This window comes from Cyprinus carpio, chromosome B22, assembly GCF_018340385.1.
Source record: "Cyprinus carpio isolate SPL01 chromosome B22, ASM1834038v1, whole genome shotgun sequence".
Taxonomy (NCBI): Eukaryota; Metazoa; Chordata; class Actinopteri; order Cypriniformes; family Cyprinidae; genus Cyprinus; species Cyprinus carpio.
In genome coordinates this window covers 30,307,923-30,327,409 of record NC_056618.1, presented here as the reverse complement: position 1 = coordinate 30,327,409, position 19,487 = coordinate 30,307,923, and the positions used below count along the sequence as shown (strand labels likewise).

The following is a 19,487-nucleotide window of genomic DNA, read 5'->3' as shown; positions in this document are numbered from 1 at the left end:
AACAATTTTAAAAAGGAGACAAATAACAGTCTAAATACATTTAAAAAATAAATAAAAATATCAAATGAAGGAAGGAAAGAAAGAAATAACTAATTAAAGACCAATTTCTAAAATGAATGAATGAATGAATGAATAACAATTCCTACAGAAAGAACAAACGTTTTATAGTTAATATGTAATATTCAATGATCCAAGAGTTCAACACTGAAATTTATCAACATGAGATCTTAAAAAAAAAAAAAATAATCAAAAATTAAGTAAAAGTATGGGTCGCCTGTGTTTGAACTCTCAAAATGAAATGGTGCCAAATTCTCCAGAGCTGACGAAGAGCTGCTGCCTTGCGGAAACATTATAACGTGGCACTGGAAGCTGCAGTGGAAAGGATTCCAGCAGGTGCTGTGACTTGTATGTTGGCCTCTGTGCTAAATGGCTTTCTTGATGGATAGCATCAACATGCCCCAATTATGAGATTTATTTTTGTTGTCGGTGAGAAATCACCTTCTGTCATCAAAGAATTCCTTTAATGGTGAGTCATGCAATGTGCAGCTTTAATGGAGGATGAAAACTAAGAAACAAAACTGCAGCAGGAAGAGAAATATAATCCAGGAAGACATTTGGCTTGCATTAATCACAGACCTTAATAGCATTCATTTTGATTATAAAGGTTATTCAGTAATTAACTCTATGTATTTTAGTGTATCACAATTCTGGATATTTTTTCTGTGTTTAATGAAACATTTTTTTACATAAATGGGCTTTTTATTTTAAAAACAAAAGTTAGAGCCTCATTAGCAGGCTCTGGGATTTTTTTTTTTTTAAATGTTTTAAATGTTCAGAAATCATTCATAATATAACACGTAATAAACTTAATGGTAACATTAGCCAAACGTTCTTCTCGGAGCTTATTTTAAGGCAATGTGAAATTAATATAACAAGGATACTAAAATTATGGTCAACATTTTTGAAACATTTGCTTATTTTATAATTCATAGAGAATTCACGCATGTTACAAAATGGCACTTAGTTATTAAATCTAATTTATAATTGGAAATTAAAGTCAAGACAAAGGCTGGGTTAAGTTACAAACAAACAAACAAATAAATGTAATTAAATGATTAATATATAATTAGAGTTTATATCACGCAATTCTGAGAAATTAACTTTTTTTCTTAGAATTGTGTGATATAAACTTGCAGTTGCGAGTTATAAAGTCAGTATTGCATGATATAAATTCTCAGAATGATAAAATGATATGATATCAAATGCATGAAATAAACTCAGAATTAGGAGATTTAAACTAAATTCGGAGAAAAACATCAGAATTGCGAGTTTATATCTCACAATTTTTAACACAAATCTCAGACTCAACATCATACAGCAAATCATCTCTGAGAAAAAAGTCATCATTTTTGTATTACACAATTGAAAGAAGAAAAGTCAGAATTGTGAGATAAAAAGTCATAATTAAAATTTTTTATTTTTTATTCAGTGGCAGAAACCAACTACTATAAAAATCAAATGTTGCTGGAGATAATTGTAAAAATATGAAAACTTCGTAACATACTATTACTTAATACCATGTTTTAAAAAAGGCAAGAAATGAATAAGAACAGAAAGCAACATCCAGGTGCATCATTTAACCTTCACCTTGACATGACCCAGCCAGAGAGAACATGAAGCCAAAAATGCAGTCTCTAGACCTTGAGCTATTTCCTGGGCAACATCTCGACTCCCTTTCATTGATATCAAGGCAGAGAGTGCTGCTAAGAAAACACCTGTCAAAGTTTATTACCGCAATCCTCCCCTCAGCACAACATGCCTGACACCTCCATGATCTGGATGTTCTGATCTCAAACCGCTTGTCGACTTGTAATCATGAACACATGAATATGTGGGCCCCTCGTCCCACTGGAATTGTGGGTGGCAGGAGTGCAGCTGTCAAGGAGCGTGTTGAGGGTTAATTGGCCTTAATTAGGAGAGTTGTTTTTGCCTGTTTAAGCACCAGCATGGGGGGGTTTGTGGAGATGTGGACGTGTCTGAATGTGTTTATATGAGAAATGCATCATGTTTAATTGTGTGTGAATGCCGTTGTAGGGGAATGCAGATATTTGTAATCTGGAATGAGAGCATGCCGAAACCACTTCAGCATATGATGGGCATATTTATTTTACATATCTATCAAAAATCAGAACCACCTCGCAATGACCTTGATCTAACAAGCTTCAAACTGCAATACAATCCTTTGAAAATAGTTCTTTGCAGTAAAACACATTCTTAAGAATAAAGAATTATTGGCATTGATGGTTCCATAAGAACCTTTAATATCCATTACGCAAATGGTTATTTCAGGTTATATCAGCTTATTAAAAATGTTCTTCACACTAACAAAAATGGTTATTTTAAGAATTGTTCACTAGGAAGTTCTAAAAAAAAAATACCTTTTCCACTATAAAGAACCTTGAAAGGCTCCATGAATGTTAAAGGTTCTTCATGGAACCTTGGATGTCAATAAATAAGCCTTATTTTTTAAGAGTGTATAAAGAATCTATTGTGGAATGGGAAAGTTATGTGGATTTTCAAGTTTCTTCATGGAACCATCAGTGCGAGTAAAGAAGCTTTATATATAAGAGTGTGGTTCCATGAAAGACCTTTAACACCCATGGAACCTTTTCATTGCAAAAGGTTCTTTATAGTGGAAAACGGTTCTTAATTATTAAAATTTTCTGCACACTAAGGGGAAAAAATGGTTATTTCAAGAACTATTCACTGAAAGTTTCTTTGGAGAACCTAAAATGGTTCTTGTACGCTTTTAAAAATAAAGGTCCTTTATTAGCATTGATGGTTCCTTGAAGAACCGTTAAAATCTATTGAATCTTTCCACTGCACAAAAAAGTTCATTATAGCGGAAAAAATATTCTTTAAATTACTAAAATGTTCTTCACACTAAGAAATATCTGTTCACTTAAAAGGTTCTTTGGGGAACCCAATATGGTTAATCTAGTAACACTGCGAAACCCAACCCTATCTCACGGTGAATTCGTACTAATTCGTACGAATTAACCAAGTGGCTAAATAGTACGATATCGTACTAGCTGGGTCGTACGAATTTGTACGATTTGTTCATTGCATTTAGTACAAGCCCATCAAGACGAATTCGTACTAATTCACACGATTACTATTTAACGTAATTAATTGGTTAAATCGTACTATATCGTACGATTTGTTCTTAGCATTCAATAAGCATGACCCAACTCTCGACAGAAAAACAGCACAATTTTTTCGCAAATCCCCTTTTGAAACCTTTATTTTTAAGAGTGTAGCTTATTTTACATTAACATATTGAATCTTCTATTTCAGGTCATGTGATACCATAACGTTTGGGTGTTCAGAACAACTGAACAGACATCTGTGTTGAAAATATCACATTTTAGTAAAACCTAACTATTGTTTTCTGACAGAACTGAGGTCGAGGAACAGCTCTGCTGTGTTCTGGGACGGCGGAGAGGGGGGAGCGTACCAGGCCTTACTGCTGGATGAGGACCGCGGATGGCTGCTAGTCGGAGGCCGAGACTACATCTACATGCTAAACTCTGACAGCTTCACCCAACCGGCACGCAAGGTCAGCGCGCACAACTACCACCATCTGACAGCGCATGATGTCATTTAGCGATCGCAAGGATAATAGTCACTAAAGTGAAAACAGACCATGACTACAATGTTTTACTGTTTACATGAATCTGTACATCTGTAATGCTGTTTTCATGGCCTCGCTGAAGTTACAGGATTACAGTCTTAAAACTGCTCCACCACACACATTACATCTGTTGATTAGCACAGAAAAATTTAATTGACTCATCCCTAGGGTTTTTATAAAAGTAAATGAAAAACGTAAGTACTGTAGTATACTTACAGTTGTAAGTTGTAGCTATACATAATTGTAAACTTACAAAATGTAAACAATATTATCGCACAGCTCTACATGTAAAGTTTTATCTGCACACATACATTATTCACGTAAAACAAATTTATACTATATAGCAAATCACAATTGCTTGCTTGTTTATATCATTGCAAAATGTAAACTTTATTATCATAAGTTCTAACGACATTAAGATATTATGAACACTGGCATTACGACTTACTCAAATTTGAATTGAACCGCAATGCGTGTTGAAAACTATTACTTAAAAATGACTAGCAACACGGCAAAACATAAAGTAGCTTCTAACTACGTACTCAAGTTTGACTTGAACCGCAATGCGTGTTGAAAACTATAGCCTTGCTGCTGGCTATAGTGAATTAGCATTAGCTTGATGTCTTTTTTCACTTTTTTCAAGTCAACTGTCACTACTGCAATGCAAGTTTGAGGATATTCCTACTGAGCTAATAAGCTAAAGCTTCTTCACCATCGTCGTCGTCATCTTCGCTTTTTTATTGGCAGTTCGGATTTTTAAATAGAGCTAGCTTAAGCTACTTGACTGTTTATAGCTAGCTTCTTGAATAATAGCACACGGTTTAATAATAACACATATATTTGAAGGTGCCTCTATCGCCCCCTTGAATATGGAGGTTAGTATGCAAAATCAATGTGCTATGTGAGCTTGCAATGTGTTTGCAAGGCATTAGTGTCTGCATTTGCATACTTCTAGCCTTAATTCTCCACTGCACACCATCACTGCTAAAATAAACATTACAGTTGGTTCAATATTAATTAATTCTGTCTTTTAGAATAGTAAAATACCAAGAGACGCCTGCAAGAAATGATGAGTTCGAACATAAGGTCATGGCACAGCCATACATACGTGATCGTCATAAGAATTAAAGCACGCCAGGTTCTCATTCTCCCAATTATATAATTATGTACAGTGCGCTGATTGCCAGCTAATGATTAGGTTAATACCTGGGCGTTATTTCCACATGGAAATGATTACAATTTGAGAGGCATGCAGATTGTTGAGTAATGATGGTAATACGGCAATGAGGGTCTGTGCTAATCAACTCAGCTCGGGTTTTTACAAGAACATTAACAAAATGTACAAGTTTTAAAAAGTAATAAGTCAAAAAGGGGTGTATGAAAATTTTTAATAATTAAATTTTTTGAAAGAAATTACTATTTTCAGATATTAAATCTAATATCTGATAGCTAAATCTAATATTATTTTTAAATATATTTTTAAAATAATTTAATAAATGTGTGTAAATATTTATTTATGTAATTATTTATTCATTTATTTTTACCGTTTGAAACAACCCAAACTTACGATGATAATGTGTTGTTTTGCTATCCATTATTTTCCGTTCCTTGGGAAAACTGTCTCTTTTATTTTTAGATTCACTGGCCAGCTGGACAGGAACACATTGAACGCTGCAAATATGCTGGAAAAAATCTATCGGTAAGTAACTTTAAATGGGCACAAAGAAAAAGTAAAGCTTTTGAGGACCCATAGATATCTTTTTAATGAAGTGCTTACACAGACTAAGATAAGAATAAAAGCTGAAAAATCATATTTATGGCACTATGGGGGGGTATTTTAAGTTGGAAATTCTTAAGGGAGGGTAAGTCTAAAGTTTTAACATCAGTCCACTGTAATAGCAGGCAAAAATCAGTAGGTGCATTACTGTGTGATTTAAGATGCTTCAAATCCACCTCTCCTCACCATAACTCTTTAAAATCATGGTTTTAATCAAATTCCACATTTCTCTCAGATGGACTGTGCCAATTACGTGAGACTCCTACAGCCCTTTAATAAAACTCACGTCTATGTATGTGGAACCGGTGCGTTCCACCCACAATGCACCTACATTGACCTGGGACACAATCTTGAGGTGAGCAGACTTTCTATTTTTTAGCCAACAACCAGTGTGAGAGGCAGTAAACACTTTTAAGGGTCATTTAAGCTTGTTATCTTGTGTAAATGAGGAGTTACGGGGAGAATTGGACCCTACGGAAACCACTGAGAGTTATTGACCGTAGAGCTGAGCTAATAATGAGGGTAATGGTGCAAAGAGTGTGACAGTCTTGTCTTGGTATGCCAGAAACCCACTTTCCGGCTCCTCAGCCAAGTTGGAGAATCCGGGAGAGGAAAATGTCCCTTCAGTCCACAGGAGGCCTTTACTGCCCGACTGACAGGTGAGTCTCATGAACACATTGTCTTCAAAAACAACCCATGATCCCTTTGTAGACAAAAAGACTGAGAAAACATGCACAAAAATTGCTAGACGTACTCCCATATGAGTCATTGATAATTGGATCCGTATAAATCCTGGCTAGATGTTAGTTTGTGTGGGGAAATTTGGAAGTTCCCCCAGTAAACAGGTTTGTCGCCCATATTTGTCTTCATTGGACACTTACTATGCAGTAATTTGACTTAAAGGAGTTTTTAGAAATTGCTTAGGTACTGTTACAGTGTGGTCAGGAAATTAAACACAGCTGCAAAATTTCTATTATATTTAGCTCGTATAGCATGTATAGGCAATAGCCCAGAAGACCTTAATGCATAAACCATATGCTACCTAATTTAAGGCTATTACTGCAACCGGAGACCTTTTTGACCATTTAATGATGTCTTTGGAATAATCGAAATTTCCTTTTCACACAAGCTGCTGTAAAACAGAGTATTTTGACAAAGGAACTGAAGTCAGAGGGTAGAATCATTAAAAATGAGCTATGCATCATGAAAAATCATTTGTCATTTTAAGTTGTTTTGGATGTGATTTTCATTAAATGGCTATTAATGCTCACTTTAGATGGGGACCTGTATGCTGGGACGTCAGTAGACTTCATGGGAACAAACGCTGCCATTTTTCGCACATCTGTGCATAGCAGCAATCAACACTATATCCGCACTGAAGCTTACCAGGACCAGTGGCTAAATGGTGAGAAGTGAAATATATAATATATATATATGTTTTTATTGTGTGTGCAAAGACAACATTGCCTTAGTTCCCAAGGTAGGCTAGTATGGGTGCAAGAAAATATTTGTATTGCTAAAAAGTTTCATTGACAAATAAACTTTCACATTGCTGATCGTTAAAGCACCAGGCTATTGTTAATATCACAACTCTAAACACAGTTTAGGCCAATTTAATAAGAAAGCAAGAAGGTCTAACATATGGCAATTAATGTTTTAAAATCATAGGTAACACAACCAAAGCTATAAATGATCAAATTAAACATTTGGAGTAAATTTCTTTAATTAGCTTACAAGTTAACAGTTAGCTGGCTACTAAAGCAGACTACTATAAAATTAGATTGTTCGTTTAGTATATTTCTAACTTATTAGCTTAGCATAAAGTTGTCATTTAGCCTCTTAGCTTAGCATACAATCAACATATTAGTCTGTTCGATTAGCATACAGCTACCCAAATCGATGCTAGCTTAGTCAAGTCAAGTCACCTTTATTTATATAGCGCTTTAAACAAAAAAGATTGCGTCAAAGCAACTGAACAACATTAATTAGGAAAACAGTGTGTCAGTAATGCAAAATGACAGTTGAAGCAGTTCATCATTGAATTCAGTGATGTCATCATGCAGCTCAGTTTAGTTAAAATAGTATCTGTGCAATAATTTGCAATTAAGTCAACGATATCGCTGTAAATGAAGTGTCCCCAACTAAGAAAGCCAGAGGCGACAGCAGCAAGGAACCGAAACTCCATCTGTGACAGAATGGAGAAAAAAACTTTAGGAGAAACCAGTTCTCCTCTGACCAGACGAAACCAGCAGTTCAATTGCTTAGATACACTTTTATTACCTAAAGGAAATCACTATAGTAAAAGGCTTAATTTTTGAACAGAATTTACATTGAACATTGAATTTACAAACAGCTACCTTTTGGAGTCCAAGAGGAGAGTTTTTTTTTTTTAAAGCCAGTCACCTGTGATGTTTATATAATGGGACTAATTACTCTGTATTCATACTCCTTGAAGCAGACAGAAAAAAAAGTTATAAAGTCAAAAATGTGTCATGTTTTAAAGATGTATAGTGAAGTGATTTTTTCTAAAATACAAGGCAAATTACTGGTTAAGAAAATTTTGGCAGTGCATAAGAAGGTGGTTCATGGTCTGAAATGTTTGGAAACCACTGTTTTGGGTTGACTGGTGCTGCCTAATTAACTTTTGTGACTTCCTCCAACCTCACTCTGATGCCAATTTCTTTTCACAGAGCCGGAGTTTGTGGGATCATATTCCATCCCTGACACACACAGCTTGGACGATGACAAAGTCTACTTCTTCTTCAAAGAGACCGCCGTAGAGTCCAACCAGCTCGACAAGCGTATCTACAGTCGAGTGGCTCGTGTCTGCAAGGTGAGTGCCAAGTCCAGTGTCGAAATGAGCCAATAAAAACTTGAAATTGATCCAAAAGACCTTTGTCTGGATGAAGAATCAATGAGTCTATTGTAGACACTAATGAATGAATGTGTAAGCTTCAGTATCATCTGTTACACAGTAGTAAAGTAGTCGTGTATCTAATAATGGATGAATGAGGGGTTTGTTTGAGAGTAATTAAACACTAATCTAGCAACAAATCTAGCAAACTAGGTTTTCTGTTCAAGTTTTAAATGTCAGAGCATTCTTGAAATTTTATTTTTCTTGAAGTTTTATTTTCTGCTGTATTTACTGGTAATGTATAAAAATGCAATGTACTACATATATTTGCTAGTGAGATATTGGGATGTCATATTATCTCTTAAGGCTCGAAAACACTATTCAAATTTTGCACAGTTTTTTGCCCCAATTTGTAGTCTGGAGGAGTTGATGCTAGTTGCAGAAAGTCAGAGCTAATTGGCATAGTTTGGGTAGTCAGGAGTTGACCAATTTGAAAAAAAAATAAAAAATTTGCATAGTAATGGGCACAGACTCCAAATGTTTAGTTCCAAACTGTGATTCCATCCAGCTGGAAGATATCAGTAATGTTTTCAAAAGATATTTTGAGCCAGTTTTAGAACACAAATTGTTGTCATATGTCATACCTCTTCTAGCAATGAGACGCAATGTTTCTGCGTGAGGTTGTTGTGTTCGGAAGAACTTAAAGGTCTGGCAGTGTGTTTTTTCCTCCATTTACCATTTACAACGTGTGTAGTCTTATAGGGAAAAGTCCTATAGTGTAGTCTTACATGTTCTTGGTTTTCATTAGAATGACATAGGTGGAAAACGAAGCTTGATAAATCGCTGGAGCACCTTCCTGAAGGCCAGGCTGGTGTGCTCTGTGCCAGGACCTGGAGGCATGGACACACACTTTGACGAGCTGGGTATGTTCACACACTCTAATTACATGTTAACAAAAACTCATTCCTCAAGACTACAATCCTCATCCTTTCTTCTCATTTTTTTTTTTTTAGAGGACATATTTCTCTTGGAGACCAAAGATCCACAGAATCCAGTCATCTACGGTGTCTTCTCCACTTCCAGGTAGGTCCATTACCTGAAAAGTCTGATTCATGAGTCATTCTTTGGGTTACCACCCCATAATCTTCTTAACTTTTTAGAGCCACATTCCAGTCAGTTATATTTGTTTACCTCAATTTCTGAATTATCATTGGCTCCATCCAAATCAACCAATCCGTCACACTCATTCCCATTTAACTAACTCTTCAGGTTCTCAGAGCTCCTTTATTCATTCCAATAACCTAAATCTGATTATCTCAGTTTATCTTGTGAACTGACATCAGTATCAAAACACCCCTAAAATCAACAATTTGGTCACAGGACGCTCTCCTCCCCACTCCCGATCCATTTAGAACAATCCGTCTCGGTGTCCCACCCAAGGAATGGATAGCTCGAGGCCAATTGGGAGGGTGAAAGGTCACCAAGCTTGAGGAACTCTGTTATTCTAACCTGGCATCAGGCTAATACATGTTTCCTTTTCAAAAGCTCTGTCTTCAAAGGTTCAGCCATTTGCGTCTATTCCATGGCCTCCATTCGAGCCGCCTTCAATGGGCCTTTTGCGCATAAAGAGAGCCCTGATTATCGCTGGATGGAGTACAAGGGGAAGATCCCTTATCCACGGCCGGGGACGGTAAGTTCTCAACAGGAAGGAATTATGTGTTGTATAGAAGAGAAGATGATTTGTCATGTGGAGGGATGCCTCTTTCTGTTGGCAATTTGAAGGACTTCAAACTGTAATCTTGGTGTTGTGAGCATAAGTGCAAGCAAGATTTGAGATCAACAATTGATACTGAATTGCAGATATGTTGGGGTGGCTTGGAAACCATGTGGCCAGTCACTCCATGCACTAGCTGCACTGCCTCAAGGGGGTTGTTAAAATGTCGGCAGGCACTCTGGGGGTCACGCGTCATTGCGGTTAGTGAAGTGGCTGGAGTGTGGACTTTTAGTGGTGAGGTCACCAAAAGGAAGTCAATTATCAGGGCTGTGAGGTCTGCTCCATTAGTTGCTGAAGTCATAACCACGAAGTTGACCTCAACTGTGAGTTGACAGCTAAACCCTTTAAAACTATGGGGTTTGGTGACTAGAATAGGGGTGTCCCCAACCCTAACTAAATACACATTATCCAACAAATAAAAGCGCCAACCCTAATTAAATACACCTGAGTCAGCTCATAAAGGTTTTCACGATTATGAGAAACATCCAGGCAAGTGTGTGAAGGCTGGTTGGAGCTAAACTCTGCAGGATGTTTGCCCTCCAGGAACAGGTTTGGACACCTCTGGACTAGAAAGTGCAATTAATATATTTTAGACTTGATTCACACATAGTAAAATAGATCCGCTTGAGTTTATTTCATTCAGACACAATGCTCTTTTCTTTGCGCATATCATTTGAAGGTCACCATGTTTATTGGTTTTACAAGGAAAAAGCTGGTAAAAACTTGCTTTTTCATAGGCAAGGTAAGCAAGTTTACCATACTAGATCATTTTAACATGTATAACATGCGCTGTTTTGAGGGGTTTCGCTAAACCAAATTGTTCATGACATCAGAAGATTCTTTCAAAACTGCTTGTCTCAATATGAATAAACAAGAATTATGATGCTTGCCCCAATATGATCTCAAACAGTGGCCAAAATCCACATCTGCATAAATGTTTTTGACTATTTTTACCATAGTCTGGGACTGTTACTCCAAATTCAGTCCCCACAGGGTTTCATAATATAAGCTTAACTAAAGTTCCTATATCTCTTCAGTGTCCGAGTGAAACCTATGACCCTTTGCACAAGTCCACCCGAGATTTCCCAGATGATGTTGTGAGCTTCATGAGGACCCATCAGCTGATGTGGGAACCAGTAATGCCCATCCAGAGGCATCCCGTCTTCACTCGGATCAACGCCCCCTACAGGCTGAAGAAGCTCGTGGTTGATAGGGTTGATGCCGAGGACGGCCAGTATGATGTATTACATCTTGGCACAGGTATGTTGGAATGCAGTCAACAAAAGATCAACATGTTCAGTGAACAGGATGTTTTGTACTTGTAAAAAAGTGTGACAACTTGCCATTGGCGTTCTCTTTTATGAAAGCATTAGACCTAAAATTACACTGCAAATATGGAAATCTCTGCTAGATCCAGTAAATGCTATCAAAGATGACCTCTGTTCCCACGCTGGTCAGTGGTCCTGTTGCCAGGGATTATCCTGACATTCCGAGGAGTCAATGTTTCTTTTCCTGTCTAACATTTGTCCTCTTGGACTGGTGGGTGTATGTGTAAACTCATTTAACCAAAAGCCACATTTAAGTGAATCATTTAGGGCAAATAGATACTCTGTTTGGGACAAATATGCTTAACCTGTGAGAGCCGACTCGCAATCTTACTGTGTGTAGAACTAGAACAGTGTAACAGCTGTCAGCCCTCAGGGTGCTGCATAAATCCACATGCCAAAAGCCAGTGCTCACTCACCATGGTAATGAAGTAAAGGTGCATTATGGTATATATTTAAAGATGTTACAATTGATGGTTCAGGTTGAAGCTTAATGTGAATATCTTCTGTATCTCCAGATGATGGCAGAGTATTAAAGGTGGTCTCTGTACCTAAAGAGAACTTGGAAACTGAAGAAATCATTCTAGAAGAGCTTAATGTCTTCAAGGTAATATAAAATCTCAGTTTCTTCTCTCACTTCTTCTAGTTTATCCTGCCATCTCTTGGACTCATGGCCTTTGACCCTGGGCTCTTATTGGTTGTTGTTTTCATGTCAAGTACTTCCCAAACAAAAATAACTCCTAAAGAAGAAAACCAGATTTCCCATGGCTGTCTACTCAAGTGAACCGAACCCAGGGACAGGAGAGGCAGCGTTACACCAAGCATATTGTGTTTAGTGAACAAAAGGAAGATCTCATTTATCCAAAACTTTAGACAGTGAGGAATGTCTCAGTTTTTCTCTGGGGATGAAGGGAATGTAAGCAAACAGAAGTCAACAGGGTTAATATGAGATGCATGTAGAATGCTCTGTAGTAGAATGATGGATTTACAATAGCATTTACCTTAGAGTTTTAATTTTTTTTTAAGAAATTTAAGACCATAAAAGTAGTCTGTAAAGCTCAAATTTCAAGTCTTTTGAAGTCAGACAATAATTTTGTGCAAGGAACGGACCAAAATTGTACTTTTAAGTTGTTATTCACTGAACACCACTGCATCCCTCATATCTCCAGTCAAGAATTAGTTTGTACATTATGAATAAATATTTCAAGTGATTTTATCCACATCAAAAATGTAATTATGTGTATTACAGAGCAGTAAGTATCAATCAAACCTTTGTGGAGACATGTGATAGCAGACATTGCCTGCCATTTGGAGAAAGAAAGTCGTTTTAAGAGTCAAGGCTCATTTGCTGCTATATATGAAGGAGAAATGAACCAACAGAGCAGAAAGCTTTAAAACTTTCACAAGGGCCTGTTATGATGAGCTACTCCTATTCAGTGCCAACAATGCGTGTCTTCCTCCTCTTTGTTCAGGAGATGATTCATTTTATGTGTTGACATTTTTTTTTTCTCTCCCTTTTTCTATTTTGTAGACACAAACCCCAATACTAAGCATGGAGCTCTCCACCAAGAGGGTAAGTGGACTTGTTTTGTGGGTGGCCACTTACTTTAAAGGAGTCATATGATGGAATTTCAAGCTTTTCTTTCTCTTTGGAGTGTTACAAGCTGTTTGTGAATAGATAAGATCCCTAAAGTTGCAAAAACTAAAGTCTCAAACCCAGAGAGATATTCTTTATAAAAGTTAAGACTTGTCCACGCCCTCCTAAAACGCCTTGTTTAAACACGCCCCCACATGTCTACATCACTGTGTGGGAAGATTTGCATAACATCGCCCAAATGTTCACGCAAAGACTAGAAACTAGAAATCAGTGGTTAAGTTGTGCAACACATTTTATGGAGGACTGTTTCCTGATCCTAGGAGAGTAGACTACAATGCCAACTGTTCTGACTAACAGTCTGTAAGTAAGTTTGCATATTTAAAGAATTTGCCACTGATGATTCAAACGAGTTTTGAGCAGTGTAGAGTAGAGCTTGTTGTTTGTCATTTCTCCGATCACAAATGCAGACATAGTTTTATGTTAAAATGGCGCGATGCAACGTGTAAAAACACAATATAAGTCATTATAATCAGTAATTATGTCCCCACTGGATGCAACAAATGCCTCATTTGTAATAGGTTTTATTGGTTTTGTCTCGTCACGCCGGGACACGGCATCACAGAATGGTAAGGGGCGTAAAATTTCTGTCACACGCTTGAGGTATTCGGCCAATCACAACGCACTGGATAGCTGGCCAATCAGAGCACACCTTGCTTTTCAGAACGATTAGCTTTGTAAAAATTGATGTGTTTCAGAAAGGCGGGTCATAGAGGAGAAACAATAATGTACAGAATGTGGAAAATAATGTTTTTTTTTTTTTTTTACCTTAACCCGCATAAACACATGGCATTACACCAAATACACAAAATAATGCTATTTTTTTAGCAACGTCATATGACCCCTTTAACAATGATAGGAGCTTCATGTTTTTGCTTTTAAACCCACCATAATGTATTGTCTCTTAGACATACATTGTTTTATATCACATTTAACCATACATTCTCATTTTTTATTTATTTATTTTTCTCTAGCAAGTGTTATTTGTAAGCAGTGATGAAGGGGTCGTCCAGCTGCCTGTGCAGAGGTGTGAGCTGTATGGTAAAGCATGTGTAGACTGCTGTCTAGCTCGGGACCCATACTGCGCTTGGGACGGGTCCTCCTGTACCAACTACTTCCCTAGCAACAAAAGGTACTTCCCTTTGTATTACATTTAATATATTCTCATTGGTCAGAAAATCATATAGGCCTAATAATTTTAGCATTTTAGTAATTATTTAAATCAATGTTTCTGGGAAAAGAAACATTAAATAAATGATAACAAATGGGAACACTTTAAGATGTCCTTGTTACACATTACTTGTGATACTTACTATAGTAATAACTATATTATACTATAGTAATAACAACAAATTAAGCATTATTAAATGCAAATAACTCTAAACCAAATCTTAGTCTTTACCATATAGCAAGTTCATGTATTTAATTAATATTACTCAGTACTTAAATGTGTATTTATACTGTAACAAGGACACCATAAATAACAACAATGGTACAGTTTATTACACTTTAAGAATATTTTGGTTACACTTTATTTTAAGGTGTCCTTGTTACAGTGTAATTATACATTTATGTACAGAGTAATATTAATTAACTGAATGTATATACTATAAGGTTAGGGTTTGGGATTGGCTTAGGGTTACTTGAATGTAATTATGCACAATGTATTGTTATTAGAATCATGAGTACATATAATGTGTAACAAGGACATTTTTAAAATAAAGTGTTAACAATTTAAAAAATTTTCTTTACTTACTTTTATTTAATAAATAATTTAATTCATAAATAAATAAATAATATATATATATATATTATTGAGCTTTATTAACAAACAGAGGAGAATTTGTAGGCTTGGTTACAGTTAATTTGTACTGATTTTATTTGGAGTATTAGTTAAAAATGGCTTGAAATTATAATACCAAAAACCATCAGCAAACTTGTCAAATAATAAATCTAAGGGTCAGTGATGTCCACTTGTGGTCCGCAGGCGTGCCCGGAGACAGGATGTGAGGTATGGAGACCCCTGGAGCCAATGTCAGGACATGAGCGAAGGTAATAAATCACTTTCTGTTGACCTCACCACTTTCCACCTTCAGGTTATATATGATACTGGCCAGTCCTGGGAAAAAAAAAAAAGAAGCACACTACTCCCTCTAGTGTACAAAGTGGATACTTACACATGCTAAAATATGTGCACAATTTCAATATGAAATCCAAACTAATCTTGTTTATACTCTTAATACTAGTTTTTGGTCTTGCTGTTAAAGTAAACAAAACACATTCCAAATAAATACAAAATAAACTTCATCCAATCGTCTCTACAGGTTCCGAGAACGCTGAACTGAAGACGGTTTACGCCGTGGAAATGAACTCAACCTTCCTGGAATGTGTCCCGCGTTCACCACAAGCCACGATCAAGTGGATAAGTCAGCCAAACCACAGCCAAACCAGCAAAGAGGTCTGTCAAACACATCCTGTTTAAGAGATTTAATCGCAAAAAAACAAAAAATAAGTGGATATACACTTAAACCGTTCACTTCTATTCTAACTCCAACCCCTTTCTATCTCTCAGTTGGTTCCAGGTGAAGAAAACCTCATCTACATGCAACGTGGGCTCCTCCTCCAGCACTTAGCATCTGCTAATGCTGGCCTGTACCTGTGCGTGGCCTACGAACACTCGTTCTCCCGCACGCTAGCACGCTACGAGCTCCACATCATCCCCCAGAATCACATGTTGAAAGTGCAGAACACCCATCCCGGAAATTACGCAGCCTCGCCGCGGAGCTACAAGGAACTCCATCTAATGGGAGTTAGCGGGCTAACGGCCGACGAGTACTGTGAACATCTTTGGTACCGTGAAAAACGGCGACAGCAGAAACTTCGCACGCTAAAGTGGAAGCAGGTGTCTGAAAATCGTAAAGCGAGGGTTAGGCGACAAAATCCACCGAACGAGCCTCTAGATGGAGGTGAAACGGCAGACTTTTGATGAAGAGAAGGACTGTGTGACTTCATCTGGACAATTAGCATCCTGTTTATAGCTTAAAGGCTATATTCCGACTAGCTACAACCAGCGAATGCTACTGTTAGCACAACAACAAGGCTACAGACCATAAGAACTGTATTATTCTTCTATTAAGTCCACACTTAAGTTTTATTTTGTAGCCCGTGCTAGTGTTAGCATGTAGCTTTAACACCGTATAAGCAAACAGACCGCAGCTGTGCAACTGTTGTGAATTTGCACAGTCTGGCATCCACATTTCACATACATTTAATTGTATTCTATTGTTTGTCAACCTTGAAATACAAGCCCCTATGCTAAACGCTAGGTATGCTTGGAAAGCTAATATTGAAAATGGACAAGCTAACGCACTGTTTTGAGTGAAATGCAGTGCAAAGATGAACTGACTTATTTTGCTTCACTAGGCATTAAATAGTTCCTAGAGCATTGTATTACTATTATATCTGGACCCTTGATACAGTAAAATGTACAAATTTAACATTTGTTCTGACAACAGCAGGTGCCTCCATGTTCAGAGGAAGTTTGCCCAGGATGTGCCCTTCATGTGTTTCCTTCCCCTTCAAGAACAATCTCTTCTGCTCTTTCCTGAGAACATCCTTGAGTAAATATTGTGTTTGTTTTATGACTCCTTTGCAAATCTCTCCACTCAGCGCGCTTGTGTGTACAGTATGTGTAAGATGTGTTCGTGTGTGAAAGCATCTGGGGATGGTCAATAGAAAATGGCCTCCAAAGATCAAAGAGCCTTTAAGTATTCTCCGCTTTCAGAGTCATAATGCTTTTACCATAAATAAATGAAAAGTAGTATTTGGCTCATTGTGGAATCTAGGTTCATGGTTGGTTGGTTAAAGTGGAGAGTTAGATTAAAAAAATGCTAAATGTACATTGTTTTAATGTATGTTTATTATATAATGAAGCTCACATGTTGGGTTACTCATTTATGTCTCTCTCTCTAGCTTTTCTGGAGCTCAAACATATAGGCCTATACTATACTTTTAATGGGGTAGTGGTTGCTATGTATTTAAAATCCTAATACCTGATTTTAGACTTGTAGTATTTTTTTATTTATTTTTTAAAAAATTAATCCAAACAATAACCATACCAAAAAAACCACTAAACTATTCATAAACAAACCAAAAAAATCCAAGCACAACAAAATAAATTACAAAATATATTTTTTAATATATTCCAATAATTCAGCTTTGCATCACTAAATACATTATAAATTATATTTTTTAATATATTCCAATAGAAAACAGTCATTTTAAATAGTAATAATATTTCGCAATAATATATATATATATATATATATATATATATATATATATATATATTTTTTTTTTTTTTTTTTTTTTTTTTTTTTTAAGAAGAGAAATGCAGCCTTGGTGAGCAATAGAGACTTCATTCAAACACGTTAAAAATCTTTACGCAGTTTTGAAAAGTCCACCTCAGCATACTGAAAAAGCAATGAGGAAAACATTATTAGTGTTCAGCTAACACAGAAATAGATACTAGCATTCAGTTAATAAAATACACTAATAAAACAGTATTAGCATTCAATTAAACACACACACACACACACACACACACACAAAACATTAGAGTATTGCAGTTGTCTTTGTACAGACATACTGTAGATGGTTCAAAACAACGTATGAGTTTCATGTCATTTACCAGAGGCTCATTTGATTGCTGAGGTTGAACTGGTGTTTGCTGTAGATCAGTGGCAGGAAGTTCTTGTGGTCATCCTCTGGATATTTCATGTCCAACAACAATATGGGCAAAACACCTGTGAAAAAATAATACATATTAAGACAGTACGTTGGGTCCTATTTTACAGACATTTCCTATGTAGTATATTATATATGACATTCTTATGAAGCAATAACACGAATCTATTATTGAAGTAAAATGTTGCTGGTGGGTTTGAGAAGGAGCGTAATATCAGAACCGGAGGATCTGATTCAGGAACAGCCATGTCACCTTTTACATCAAGATCACAGTTTATGCTCACCTTTTTTTTTTATCTGTTAAAGTCTCAGCAATTTGACACCATATGATCAGATCTGTCAGGGGGGTAAAAAATCAGATAATACAGATTTAAAACCTTTGTGCTCTTAACACACCATAAATCCCCATGATAACTGTCATAAGAAATTTTCAATGGACAGTAAACTTACTGAAAAGAAGGAACATCATCTTCATGATATTGAAACACTTCGGCATGATTCAGTCTTGTTTGTTTCACAGGACTTCACAGAATAAACACACACAGATTTACCTCACAGCTTTCAAATGAACGGTGATATTAACCACATCCAAACGGAAGTTAAAGACATCATAATCATAACCATATAGCCTACATACAAACATGCTACATAGCCTACATTACATGCAAACCGACAATAACAAAAATAGAAATAGATCTAGTTAATTTTTTATGATTTTTTCCCTAGATTTTCGCCGCTGTCTGAATAACATAAATAAGTTCAAATTTTAACATTCATAAAAATCAAAACGCATTCGTTCTCTGTGAAAAAAAAGGCGATTAAGTTTCAGACTACTGACTTATCTGCACATCTACAGTCAATTATTTCGAGTTTTCGAACTCAAAAAATAACAACAACGAAGACAAAACACATCGTACATGGTGTGATGATGAACTCCCGAGATGAAGAAGTTTGGGTAAAGGAAAGGAGAGAAATTAAGCTTTTCTTCGCAAAATGATTCACTGTTTCTGATCGCTCAAAACTCCACATGCTGGCGACATCTGCTGATCAAAATGATGTAAATCCGCTGAAAACCCAATCCCAACATGTACATAATGAATGACACATTTACAAACCAACGCTGCAATCGTTTTCATTAATATATTAAATGTAATCAAATAGCCTAATAATAATAATTAAATACAACTAAATAGTTAGGCTACTAATACTAATTTGTAATAATAAATATAAATAATTACATAATATTAAAGGTTCTCTAAATAGCCTATGTGTTCTTATTACTGTGTGTAGTGCTTGTATTTAGCCTACCATTATTTAATCAACGTAATATTTGATCAAGCCAGGATTAAGAGATAGCTGAATGTAACCTCGCGCTGACTCAGCAGTAAACCCATAAGCGATGCTGGTCTCTCGGAGCACACAGCGCTGAACTCTACATCAGAATAAACAGGGTGTGGTTACAACAATCTACACGTCGTTTATACAGTTTCTGGAGCGCATGATGGAAATTAGGTATGTATTTCTTAATATCCCAGCTTTATAGGGTACAACGGGGCTAAAGGTTTATTTTGTTTAAAAATCTTTAACCCCACACACGGGGTAAAAGGCAAACGGTAGCTATTGATACAAATAGGCTACTTTAATAATAATAATAATAATAATG

The 19,487-nt window shown here is 36.4% G+C and overlaps 1 protein-coding gene across 1 annotated transcript in view; it reads left to right on the top strand.

Moving 5' to 3' along the window:
- LOC109054059 (semaphorin-3D-like) overlaps positions 1-17,031 on the top strand; it is a 50,774-nt gene extending 33,743 nt beyond the window's left edge. The window contains exons 3-18 of the mRNA XM_042748827.1: positions 3,459-3,619; positions 5,331-5,393; positions 5,707-5,826; positions 6,037-6,130; positions 6,748-6,876; positions 8,162-8,304; positions 9,134-9,248; positions 9,339-9,408; positions 9,871-10,015; positions 11,137-11,359; positions 11,943-12,031; positions 12,956-12,997; positions 14,053-14,210; positions 15,066-15,130; positions 15,403-15,536; positions 15,651-17,031. Coding sequence (XP_042604761.1) covers positions 3,459-3,619; positions 5,331-5,393; positions 5,707-5,826; positions 6,037-6,130; positions 6,748-6,876; positions 8,162-8,304; positions 9,134-9,248; positions 9,339-9,408; positions 9,871-10,015; positions 11,137-11,359; positions 11,943-12,031; positions 12,956-12,997; positions 14,053-14,210; positions 15,066-15,130; positions 15,403-15,536; positions 15,651-16,064 — 2,165 coding nt within the window. The 3' untranslated portion in view covers positions 16,065-17,031. The remainder of the gene's footprint in view (positions 1-3,458; positions 3,620-5,330; positions 5,394-5,706; positions 5,827-6,036; positions 6,131-6,747; positions 6,877-8,161; positions 8,305-9,133; positions 9,249-9,338; positions 9,409-9,870; positions 10,016-11,136; positions 11,360-11,942; positions 12,032-12,955; positions 12,998-14,052; positions 14,211-15,065; positions 15,131-15,402; positions 15,537-15,650) is intronic.
- Positions 17,032-19,487: the final 2,456 nt, after the last annotated feature.